Source organism: Brassica oleracea, chromosome C1 (assembly GCF_000695525.1).
Source record: "Brassica oleracea var. oleracea cultivar TO1000 chromosome C1, BOL, whole genome shotgun sequence".
Classification (NCBI taxonomy): Eukaryota; Viridiplantae; Streptophyta; class Magnoliopsida; order Brassicales; family Brassicaceae; genus Brassica; species Brassica oleracea.
The window spans coordinates 43,573,831-43,586,794 of NC_027748.1; the positions used below are offsets into that span (position 1 = coordinate 43,573,831).

The following is a 12,964-nucleotide window of genomic DNA, read 5'->3' on the forward strand; positions in this document are numbered from 1 at the left end:
CACAAAGAGCTTACAAAGCATGCTAATTTGCCAAGCTTTCACAAAATCTACACAACTATGCTTCTTAACAATTCCAAAAGACAGACTCTTTACAGACAGTAAAAGACAAAAAAAAGAACTTTTATTATTAACTCTCACCAGTGATACTTAGCAGCAACAAGAACTTCTTCATACTTCTCAGCAGCATTATCCCAACTCAAATCTTGAGTCATCCCTCTTCTCTGAAGCCCTTCCCAGCTCTCCTTATACTCTCTATACGTCAACAAACAGTTTCCCAAAGCATGAATCAGCTTACCTGCTTCCGCACTATCAAACGTCCACCCAAGACCAGTTTCACTATACGGATCAAACTGCTGAACCGTATCCCTCAGCCCTCCAACCGCATGGACCACCGGAACGGTTCCATACTTCATCGCGTAAAGCTGGTTTAAACCGCACGGTTCGAACCTCGAAGGCATAAGCAGAACGTCAGCACCAGCTGTTATCCTGTGAGCTGTTCTAACCGAGAAACCAACCCATCCACGTGCTTTGTCCCTGTCATGATGCTCCATTCGTCTGAGGACTTCTTCGAGATCAGGTCGCCCTGTGCCTAACATAACCAGCTGAACATCCTGACTCATCATCCACGGAACCGCCTCAGCTATCAGATCAACACCTTTCTGGTGATCCAATCTTCCGATAAAACCGATCAGAGGAACGTCCGGTCTAACAGGTAAACCGAGCTCTCTCTGTAACGCAGCTTTGCATTGAGGCTTGCCGATGTGAAGAGTCTCCAAGGAATAGTTTGTGTAGTCATCAGAGTGCAAGTGAATATCAGATTTTGGGTTCCATTCTTTTGTGTCGATACCGTTCACAATGCCTCTAAACTTCCAGTCGTTTTCGCTTATGATGTTGTGAAGACCCCAGCCTCCTTCTAAGGTCTTAACCTCCCAAGAGTATCCATGGCTAACGGTGAGAACTCTATCCGCAGCTTTAAGACCAGCCGCGAAAATGTTGAAGTGCTCTCCTCCCACAGGGTCGTACAGCTTGAAGCTGTCCAAGTAGTGCCCCGGCAAATCCACGTATGAGAAATCATCTACCGGTCCCCTACCCTATTTTACCACCACTGTAGGTTAGGCAACGATCTCTCTATTTAAGAATGGAGTAGATCATTTTTATTTTTATGGAATGGAGAATTTTTACTAACCTGGTGAGCAATGTTGTGGATTACAAGAACTGAACGTGTGTATTTCATTAATCCGTGATCTCCATAGCAAACACCTCCACAAGGAACATACCAAGGAACCTGGACACAGAAACCAAAACTGGTATAAGGAGAAAGCAAAATTATGATATTGGGGAGAAGAGGTTTTACCTCAACAGCGGCTTTGCAAAATAAAACCATCGGGAGAAAAGGTTTTTTTTAAATTCACTTTGGTCTAGTGTCCTCTCAACTTATCCTTCGCGGGTCGTCTGCAGCTGATTGCCTCGGTTATTTACAGCTTGACTAATTTCTGGATGCCTGCCTTTAGATTGCCAAATCAGTGTATTCAGGAGATTAACAGTCTCTGTTCTGCATTTCTCTGATCCGGGCCAGTGTTGTCTACTCAGAAGGCAAAGATAGCATGGGTGGATGTTTGTAAACCAAAGGATGAGGGGGGTTTAGGGCTGAGGTCTCTGTCTGAAGCAAACCGAGTGTCGTGCTTGAAGCTTATATGGCGCATTCTCTCCTCCCGAGGCTCCTTATGGGTGCAATGGATCCATAGATACCTCATACGGGAAGGTTCGTTTTGGAGTGTTAAAGATACTAGTTCCTTGGGTTCTTGGATGTGGAAGAAGCTTTTAAAGCTTCGACCCATAGCTTTGCAACTTACTCGGGTGGAACTGAATAATGGGTCGACGACATCCTTTTGGTATGATAAGTGGTCTCAGTTAGGAGTCTTGATCAACCTAACGGGAGAAAGGGGATGCATCGATCTTGGAATCCCAATCAACACTACTGTTGAAAGAGCAGTCCAGTCTTACAGAAGTCGCAGACATAGAACTTCAGTATTAGTCCAAATAGAGCAAGAGATATTGAGGGTTCGAGATCAGGGACTGAGACCAGAAGAGGATATCTGTCTCTGGAAAAGGGAAAATGATGAGTTCAGGCCTGGGTTCATCACCTCGCAGACTCTGAACTTAACTAGATCACAGTCTCTAAAAGTCCCATGGTTTAAAGCAATATGGTTCCCAGGGGCAACACCTAAGTTCTCCTTTTTGACGTGGCTTGCTGCTCACAACAGATTAGCGACAGGAGACAGGATCCTAAGGTGGAATCCTCAAGCTGCTGCTGGTTGTTGGCTGTGTAATTCTGGAATGGAGTCGAGAGACCATTTATTTTTCGAATGTGCTTTCTCAGCGGAGGTTCTGCAGGGTACGATCAAAGGTCTGGCAATGGGAGTAACAGTTCAATGGTCGCCTTTGTTGCAATGTCTGGTCAATGGGTTCCAAGACAGAACCACAACCTTCTTAGTTCGATATTGCTTTCAAGCAGTTGCGTATGCCATCTGGTATGAAAGAAACAAACGTCGGGTTGGAGAGCCTCCTCAAACCTCTTCTCGACTAATCACTCTTTTGGATAAGCAAATTCGGAACAGGATCTCTTCATTGAGGAAGAAACCTGGAACTAAATATGAGAAGGCAATGGAGTTGTGGTTTGGGAGTCGTTGACTCTATCAAATTCTTCTCTTTTCAAATTATAGGTTTTTATTTTCTTTGTCAATAGAAAATAGCATAGCTTGTACAAAATTTTTTTGAAGTGAATAAATTTAAAATTCTTTCAAAAAAAAAAAAGACCATCCGCTTCAAAATATCCTGCATTCACAAAAACCTTACAGCAAATGATAATAGATAATTTGGTAAAGAACAAGGGGAATAGAACAATCTTACAAGTCGGTTTCCACAGTAAATGTTATTACTGAGATGCCGGAACACAGGGCTATCAATGAAAACAAAATCCACACCATCGATGTATGCATGGAAGTACATTACTTCCATATCCTGCAGTAAAGTAAAGTGTGCTCCATTTGAAAATACTCTCTACCTCAAATATTTTTTTTAATGAATTATAAATGAAAAAGGAATGAAAATTTCAATGTTGATACAATAACCAGCTGTTATACCTGCCCGTCCACCTTATATCTCTTCCGTACCCCTACATCTTTGGCTTCCTCATACTCTGCATACCGAGGAACCACAACCTAACAAGCAAAGTAACGAAAAATGATATTCACTAACAAGTTTGAGTTGATTTTGATAACCGGACACTGACAAATCTGTGATGAATATTACCATAACCCTATGTCCACGCGGAGCCAAAGCCTTTAGCAAAGCGTCTGCTACATCTCCAAGGCCACCTATAAAAGTTTCTCACTCTCTTCAGTTTGTGTACTCGAACGAGGAGAAGCCTACTTATGCAAATAAAACAACACAATCTATCAAACAAGATAACAAGTGGAGTCATGACCTGTTTTGGAAAATGGAGCACACTCTGCTGCTACCAGTATCACATTCATGACATTTGGTCCAGCCAGTGGAGGTGGCTTCTCTTCGTCCCTCGCAGGTTCATTAGTATCACTAGTGGATTCTTCATGTGTTTTTTCCTCTTTGGTTTCCATGTACTCCTCGGTCTTTATAGTTGATGTTTCATGTGTTTTAGTAAAGGTAAGAGGGTAGTGGAAACGCACCAGCGGGAGATTTACTCGGATTTCCAGGGGGAGTTACAGGATCAGAAGTTTTCTTAGAAGAGGTCAGAGCAGAAGATGGATCTACACTGGAGTCTACTACAACGCTAGACCAAGGTTTCCCACGACTGGCTAGAAACACCGGATGGTTTCTCTTTCTCAGGAGAGGTTGCCGGGGAAGAGGCTGAGCTTTGTTTGCTTCTCTCCAGGTCCAGGGGTGTGGTACCGAGAGGAGAAGTCTTGTTAACTTCTGGTTCTTTGTTCAAAGATGACTTGCCATAACTGCTTGAGCTAGCACGACCGTTTCCATTCTCCTCTTTCTTAATTGCATCAGTATTTGCACTCACAGAAGAAGAAGAGCCATAGTCTTCATTGGCAGAAGGTTTTGCATGATCCAAGTTAGGAGTGGTGTCTTTTATAGATGAGACCAGCAATCTGAAAGAGTAACAGGATTAGGTGAAGTGAAAGAATTTTAAAGAAAAATGCCAGAGAACAATGTAATCTTAAAACTACAAAAGAGCAGCCTGATTAGAGTAGAGTTCAGCCAGATCCTAGCACAATCACCATGTTTCTATCACATTCTCACTAACAGCTCATAGTCGGAATGGACTTTGTCAGACCTCTAAGAAGCAATTCATTGGCTTAATTCTCACATTGAATCATTTCCAAAAAAAAAGGGCACATTTATCAAACCCAGGATTCAACTAAAGTTGCAGAAAAGGAAAAAAGAAAACTAGACTTTCACAATGTAAGTTCCATAAATCTCAGAGCCAAATTACAAGGAAGGATCGATCTACCTACCTGCAGAAGGAGGTTTCTTTGCATATCAAGAAACTTTTTGCTCTTGTCGATGGTAGCTTGAAGCGCATCATCCTCCTTCTCATCATCTCCTCCATCTTTGTCCCAGAACGAAGCTCAGGAAAAGAAACTCGGACAACACTCCTCCAAGTGACGCGAGGAGACGGAGAGAGCTCTCAGTAACTGATGATGCCATTTAGCTCGCTGAAAAAAAAAAGGTGTATGAGCAGAGAGATCAGACACAGAGCATGTTTATGATGATGAAAAAAAAAGTTTGATGATGAACCAAGAAACGGCAAGTACTTTGAGCTTATGGGGAATAACAGCAGATAAGAGGCTAAGGCTAAAACAGAGCATAGAGAAGGATCTTGAGCTAGTTTATGTTGCTCAATCATGTTTATCATGGGAAGCTCTCCACTAGGCCTGGGCATTCGGTGGACCGTCCGGTTGATTCGGATTTTTGGATTTTTGGATTTTCGGATTTTCGGTGTTATGCTCAGAAGTACCATTCGGGTTTTACTAAATATCGGATCGGGTTCGGTTCGGTTCGGTTTCTTCCGGGTTCGGTTCGGATCGGATGTAACCAATGTTTAAAATCGTCCAAAAATATATTTTTTAAATCTCAAAAATTGACAATTTTTTTTTCAAAAATATATAAACTGTTTACAAATCTAATTAAAAATTATTTAAACTATCTAAATTAACTAAAAAGTATTCAAAATAGCAATTAAAACAAACTAAAAAAATCTTTTGAATATTCTAAAATATCTAAATCATCTTAAAATATATAAAACATTAACATATTTAACTAATTTCGGATATCTTCGGATCCTAGTTTGGATTTCGGTTCGGTTCGGGTTATAACCAAACACCAAAGTACTAAGCTCATAAGTCCCATTCGGATATTTTTGTATAACACTTCGGATTCGGTTTCGGTTTTTCCGGTTCGGGTTGAGGTAAAAACGCCCAGGCCTACTGATGTGCCGCAGTCCACGGAACATTACATGGAACCAGCTCAGCATGGAGTTCAGGACGTTCTGAACATTTCAACCGAGGTTCATGTTTTTCACCGTACCAGACTTGACTTGGATCATGCGAGACTTGAGAAAGATCATGTCAGACTTGACTTGGATCATGAGGTTTCACAAAATGATCGAGACTTCTCTCTTAGGTCCTAACCTAAGCACTTTAGAAGGGATAGATACCTCTGGTGTACCATCAAGCCGGTAAGTTGGAGTAGCCGCTCGATATAGATTACGTGACTGCGGACTTAATCTCGCAGCCCACGGAAACCTCAGACTTCCATCATCTTTAAGTTCTGGAGGAGGTAATTTCTCTATAGGAGGCTGTAAAGAGCGAGTCGGCCACATAGCAGCTAATTGGTTTCCAACAATCGCAGGGTCGTAACCTTGAGGTGTGCTTGGTTCTGGAGGAGTAGCAGGAGGTTTGAAGTAGAGCGGTTTAGCCCATGAACCTAGAGACGGAAAAAATTTGACCGAGTCCGTATCGGGAGTGGTTGATGAAGCCAAAGATTTGTTGTTAACTTCACGATCAGTATCCAACTGCATCTGAGATGATGAAGGAGGGACCGTGTCAGTCCGAAGAGTGGTGGTGACAGTGACGGAAGCTTTGTCCATGGTTGCTTTCACGTTATTTTCAAGAGGAAATTGAGCTGCAGATATCTCTAGAGCAATGTCATGGACGGAGCAAGGTACCAACCCGTCAAGACAGTTCACAGCCGTAGTAGGAAGAGGCAGAGACGATGAACGTAACAGAGACGGTGATGGAGACGAGATGTGAACCGTGAGCGTATCAGTTGGAGGTTGTGGAGACGACAACGAACCGTCATGACACTCCGAAGCTGAAGACAGAGGAAGAACCGGCGGAGACACCGAAGTTGGAGGCGGTGAGGTCGTCGAACTTTCTTTCGTCGCAACCATGGCGGAGGAAGGAGAGATGCAGAGGTAAAGGAAGAGACAGGTCACCACTAACACGGGAGACCTACCGGCGACGTCTCACACCGGTGAAGACGTCGAATTTCATGGCTTGAAAAGCTAGGGATTCGCCTTTTGGTTCGCTGTTTTCTGGGGGCGCGTGGTCAACACGCCTTAAGCTTGATTCTGGTTTTTGGATAGGCAAAACAAAGTTTATGCAATTTATTCTGAGTTGGTTTATCGTGCAGGTGAAAGTGAAAGTGGGTATATGGCTGATAGGAGAGATGGTGTTTGTAGGAATAGTAGCCACATGCACATTGCTATTGATTGTTCCACACACATAACCAAAGATCTACTTTTGTTGGAATCATTTGTGTCATGCTATGATATTTTAATTTCCTCTTTTACCTAAACCTTTATATATATTTTTTTTACCTTTTATAATAATAAAAAAATACATCTTCGTTTTGACTTAACCAGAGTTAAAGTTTACAGTACATGATGCCGTTCTTTCTCTCACTTGCAAACTTTCTGAACGGAGTCATTTGGGTTATTTATGCCCTTAATAAATTCGATCTTTTCATTTTGGTAAACCATTTAAGTTTAGGGAAAATTAGAAAAATGAGACACTTTCATCTTAGATTTGTTCCAATAAGACTTGTAGAGGATTATTTAGGTAAATAAGATTTATATTCTCTTTAATACTATTATACCCTTATAATTAACCAAATTAACCTTAATTAAAATTTAAATTAATTCGTAATTGATTTAAAATTTAATTAAAAAAAAAAAAACCACAAAAGGATTAAAAACTTGTTTACCCTAATATTTTTTCACTTCTATTCTTCTCCGCCGTGTACCTTCAAGCCTTCAACCCTTTCAATGTCAATTTAGGGTAAGCGAAGAATCCTTATTTTTTTCATCGTAAATCATCAATTTTTTTGTCTCTAATCTCGTTTTTATCTTTCTTCTCTTTGTTCTCAGATACAATTCAGCGAATTGGGGATTTGTTCTTTGGTTTGTCAGACGGTCCTCTTCTCTCTCTACGGTTTCGTCGGACGGTATTCTTCTCTCACTACAGGTTTCGTCGGACGGTCCCTTCACAGTTTGATGTAAGATCTGGTCTAAACCACATTGCAGATCAGGCCTGACATCGAAAGGATCGAGAAATGGGTGTTACGCATTGCTTTTGATGATGAGAAGAATCCTTATCTACCGAAGGTTTTCTAACAGAGCCATCTTTGGAAAATTCTTCCCTAAGGTTCTACTTCATTCTTTGCCTGAACTGTCTTTGATCTTTGCTCTGATATGTACATATAATGAGCAGAGCGCTGCTAGAGCTACTGTGCCAGGAGGTCCAAGTGTACCATGTAGTACAGCGAAGGCTGTGGAATGGGACGCTGCTTGGTCACAGAACCTTGACCTGTCGGGTTGTGCGGCTCTTGGAGTTCATGTTGCAGCTTATGAGGAAGATAAAGCCAAAGATACCCGTCCTAAGAAGCTACAGGCAGAGAAAACTGCAGAAGGCATTGTTTGAGGATTAAACAAGGTTTATAACGAATGTTTGCATCGCACATTTCTCTTATTTTCTCAAAAGACAATACTTTATCATCTTCCGTAGGGTCAATAAGTGCCAATAAGTTGTCTCTTTAACTTTAGGAGTTTCTGAGGATGTACCTAAGTTTCTGGTGATTTTCTATTTGTTTTCCTGAATATGAATCTTTCTTCTGTTACAAAGTTTCAACTTTTTTTTTTGATTTTGGTTCATTTCTTCTCTATGTTCTTTAATTGGGTTTAAAAGGTCTATAAGCTAAATATATCACACAACAAACAATTAGACTTTGTGGCCCAATGGATAAGGCACTGGTCTACGATATATCACACAACCAGAGATTATGGGATCGATCCCCAGCAGAGTCTCTTTTGTTTTTGTTTTTTAACGCTATCAGCCTCAACAACACGGCTCCTTGTTCAAATTGTTCCTTTTGATTTACACCAGTACGAAGAGGAAAAGATCGGAGAAAGATCGTGGGAGTAGGAGAAAAACGTGGGAGAAAATATTCTATGAGAGATTTAGGGTAGATTTAGTTTAGATTTAGGAAACATCTTTAACCGAATATGGAAGTTTCCATATTTTTCGGATTTGTCTAGAATATGTAGCCTACCTTACGCAGAACATAGTAGAGTAGATGAGAAACACATTCTTCATTAAGCGTCACATAAGGTAAAAGGCAGAACATATTATGACAAATAATATAGATAAGGTATATCATTGCGTTGTAGCTATATGTCGTTATCAAGCTGTAGGTAGATTGAAGACAATTTTCTTGATTATAACGTAACAGATTATAGTTTCGTTAGAATATATAAGAAATGTTAGTTTACGCTATATACCCTGGATATATCTATGTATAAAACTTAGTATCCGATTTCTAAATTAAGTAGATTACTAGAATGTGTTTTCTAACTGTAGCTAGAAAATAAAATAAAATATGATTCAACTTTTTCAAAAAAAAAAATTAAGCATATATATTGTCATACTTATGTTTCCAATAGTCTTAATATTTTTTTACATTTTTAAAATTCAGTTTACTATTTTTCCCATAAAAGAAGGGTAAAACATGTCTAGAATTGCCAAAAATATCAGAAGTCCTAAAAGGACAAATAAAAGTTGAGAGTGTCCCATTTTTCCAATTTTCCCTTAAGTTTAACTATATATATTTATCACTAGTGTCTTCTGTTTAGAAGTACTTACTAGTTTTATTTTATTTTATTATAGATTGGAAATGGACTAGGAAGCATATCAGGAGCAGCTTATACTATATGCTTGTTATTACAAGACAACACCAAAAGATGAAGAAGAGGAGAATCTTTCTAAGGCTAACTTGCAACTCAGTGGTAACGAGGAACATGCAAAGCGAGTTTCAGCTTGATTATATCTTGGAATAATCAAATATTCAAATTACTTTTCTTTTTCTAATTTAAGCTTTCGTGTGATTTATCTAAAAGTACTAAGATGCGATATTATATTTAGTTTTCAATCTGTGAACATAATTACATATAACCAAACCGGCTCTCAATATTATGTATATGGTGATGCTAACTAGGAACATATCATATGGTGATGTAAATGTAACATTCATTTTTTGGTTGAATATTAATAAAAATGTTTCATTTTCTTCGGAGACTACGGAGTTTGATTAATGTCTAAGACTTATTTCTGCGGCAACGTTACGAGCATCTATGTTAATACCAGCCAGTCCCTGCCTCCCAAACCCAACGCTGAAGAGGCCTATACTCCCCTTCCAGTAGGGATCCGGGCACTTGAGTTTCGGCATCCCATTCTCGTTATCATCAACCTGCATCAAAACACTTTAGAAAAAAAACACTCTGTTCTCGAAGACATTTGTCTTTATGATTGCAAACCTGAAGCCATTTGGAAACATTGCTCTTGTAACCAGTTGCGAAGACTATAGAGTCCACAGTTTTGATGTTTCCATCGACGAACGCCACTCTCTTCCCTTCTATACGCTTAATAGACGACACAACCTCAATCTTCCCCGCTTTTATCTCGTCGACGCAGCCGACGTCTATGGTAGGTGACCGGCCGGTGACAAGCTTGTTCATAAACGTGCCTTTAGAAGGCCTTATAAGCCCATATCTCGAAGTATCACCAAACCTCAGCTTCGCGAGTAAGAGACACCAACGGTCGACTAACTTTACCGGGAAAAACTTGAGCAGCCACATACCAATCCTTACGATCTCTCTCGTCAGCACGTGTACAGGGCTATGAACGACGAGGGAGACCTTAGCGTCCCACTTAGATATATCATAAGCAATCTCCATCTTTTCCGGCGAACTTCTCACCGTTCTTGTACTCGCTTGAGTGCAAATAGTCACCTTCGAAGCTCTCCACGAGCCCCGGAATCTCCGGGATCACGCCTTCGCTGTTCTCTCCCGTCGCCACCACCAAATATTTCGCCGCGTACCTCTCCCCTCCGTTCTCCACGACCACTATCCATCTACCATCTTTGAAACACGCGGATTCGACGTTGCGGTTGTACCTAGGGCTTACGTTGAAACGTGTGGCGTACTCCTCAAGGTAACTAATGAAACCTGACTTGGAGACGAAGGTAGGAGTGTTTGGAGGGAATGGCATTGTGAGGGAGTTGACAATATGTCTTTGCGAGATGAAGCTTGAGACAGTCGTACGACCTTCTTTTCCACAGAGAGGCACTGCAGTCTTCTCTTTCCAACACTATGTTCGCTATGTTCAACCGGTTTAGGGCATCTCCAACCCTAATCCATTTCAACTCCAAACATCATTGTGGAGTAAAATCTTCTCCAACCCCACTCTATTTTCAACTCCAAAATAGAATAATGGCTAGGGTTAATCTTACCCATTACTCCATTTTTGAATTGAACTTTTTTTATTTATAAAATAGTCCTTTGAATCTTTAATGTTTCTATTTTTTACTTAAATAATATTTAAAATGATACAATAACATGAAAATAGTATATTCCAAAAAATATTATTTAATAATTTTAAATAAATGCATAAAATAACAGAAAACATAAATAATTAAAATAAAAATAAAAATAACATAAAATAAGTAATTTAATAATCTGGAAAATTGCAGAAGATGAAAATGTCCGATTTCAAAATTTTCTTGCTCGATTTAGGAATATCAAAGATAAAGAAGCTCATTTTTCATTACGAAATGCATTAGTTGATCATTTGTGGGAAAAATATTCTAATGCTCATTGTTGAACCCACATATATGTTGTCTTTTTTAATGATTTCTTGTACTTTTTAATAATAAATATTTAATTCAAATAATTTATTTTAATTATTTATCGTAAACATAAAATAGTTGGGGTTAATTGGTAATTTTTTATAAGTATAAGATTTTATTTGCAATTATTAATAAAATAAAAATGAAATCATTTAAGAAATATTATTTTTGGAGTAGAAAATGAAGTAATACATTGGAGGAAAACCTTACTCTATTTTGGTGTTGCACCATTTTGGAATAAAAAATGGAGTAATATATTGGAGATGCTCTTAGGCAGATGTAGCTAAACCGGCTGGTCCTGCACCGATTATGAGAGCCTGAATCTTGATTTCGGTATCCATTTTTTCTCTTTGTTAGTGTTTTTGCTAGTGTAACGCAATTGCAATGCTGTACTCTGTCAAGAACTGGATTGGAGTTGTGCACTTAATTACATATATATATATATATATATATATATCACGCTATATAGCCTAAACTTTGTTTTAATTACGCGGTTGTACGTAATTAGTTACATTTCAACATTATAAAGCGCTATCTAGATTAGGATTTTACTCTAAAAGTAAACTAGATTTTGATCCGCGCTTTCAAAGCGCGGGTTTATTTTCATTTTTTTAAATTGACAAATATTTAGTAAATGTCATATTTTATTTATTTGTGTTTTATTTTATAAAAGACTTAAACTTTTTATCTTTCTTTATCGTGTTTCATTTTAAATGACTATTTATGTTTAAAAAATTAAACTTTATTTCTTTAATAAATTAAGTTGGTATAACTCTGATAAATTAATTTTATTATGTGGTTAATATTTTTAATAAAAAAAATTTTATACTTTTAATAAAGATTTATACTTTTCAATGAAAAAATTCAATTTTTTATGAATGCTTAAATTATATTAAGAAAAAAATAATAATTAAGAATGGTTGAAAAAAATTATTTGAACTTGGACTCAATGACCTAAAAGAAAAAAAAATGTGAGAATTGGGTCTGATTTCTTACTCGGCGCAAATGGCCCAAGAGAGACTTGAAGTGGACAGTGGGCTGGATCCGGAAAAAAATGACCCAATATATATGTGTTATTAATATTACTTGATTGCCCTTAATGAAACATGCAATGTTAGTAAAAAAGAGGGTAGGCTAAGGTAAAAATGACAATAGGATCCTGCTTTAATAGTATAGACTAGATTTTGATCGGCGCTTTAAAAAGCGCGGGATTATTCTCTTTTAAAATTCTACAAATTTTTTAATTATAAGATTTTTTTTAATTATAAGATTATGTGTTTTTATATATGATAACCATATACATTTAAAATTTATTGATTGTTTATGTTATAATCATAGATATTAGATATGATGTAAAAACAATTATATTTACATTTATCAAATTATTTTTAAAGAAGTTATTTTTTTAGAAAAATATTGTATTAATTTTAATTTATTCTAAAGTATTATATTTCTATACTAAAGATATTTTCTCATTACATATTTTAATATTATTTTTTGCACATTTTATTTTTTTAATGATAATATTTTATTTAATCATTTAGATGCATATATTTGTTCCAATTATATAAAAACACTACTATATAAGTTGAAAAAATGAAAGATATTTCACATTGCATATTTTAATATTATTCTTTGCAGATTTTAACTTTTAATGATTATTTATTTATTTACTTAGATGCATATATTTGTTCCAACCATATAAAACTAAACTATAAAAATTGTGAAATGG

General features: G+C 37.7%; 1 protein-coding gene and 2 pseudogenes across 1 annotated transcript; 1 reads left to right on the plus strand and 2 right to left on the minus strand.

Annotated features, from left to right (window-relative positions):
- Nucleotides 1-7: 7 nt before the first annotated feature.
- LOC106341219 (starch synthase 2, chloroplastic/amyloplastic) lies at nt 8-5,797 on the minus strand. The gene is given in 11 exon segments (XM_013780032.1): nt 8-1,091; nt 1,187-1,378; nt 2,743-2,835; nt 2,911-3,021; nt 3,144-3,221; nt 3,313-3,377; nt 3,488-3,680; nt 3,682-3,837; nt 3,839-4,139; nt 4,506-4,706; nt 5,708-5,797. Coding segments are annotated over 10 exon segments (2,241 nt in total). The 5' UTR covers nt 4,601-4,706; nt 5,708-5,797; the 3' UTR covers nt 8-134.
- A 643-nt stretch (nt 5,798-6,440) lies between these two features.
- On the plus strand, nt 6,441-9,369 carry LOC106341230 (annotated as a pseudogene).
- Nucleotides 9,370-9,636: 267 nt separating this feature from the next.
- Nucleotides 9,637-11,573, minus strand: LOC106341241 (annotated as a pseudogene).
- Between the last annotated feature and the right edge of the window lie 1,391 nt (nt 11,574-12,964).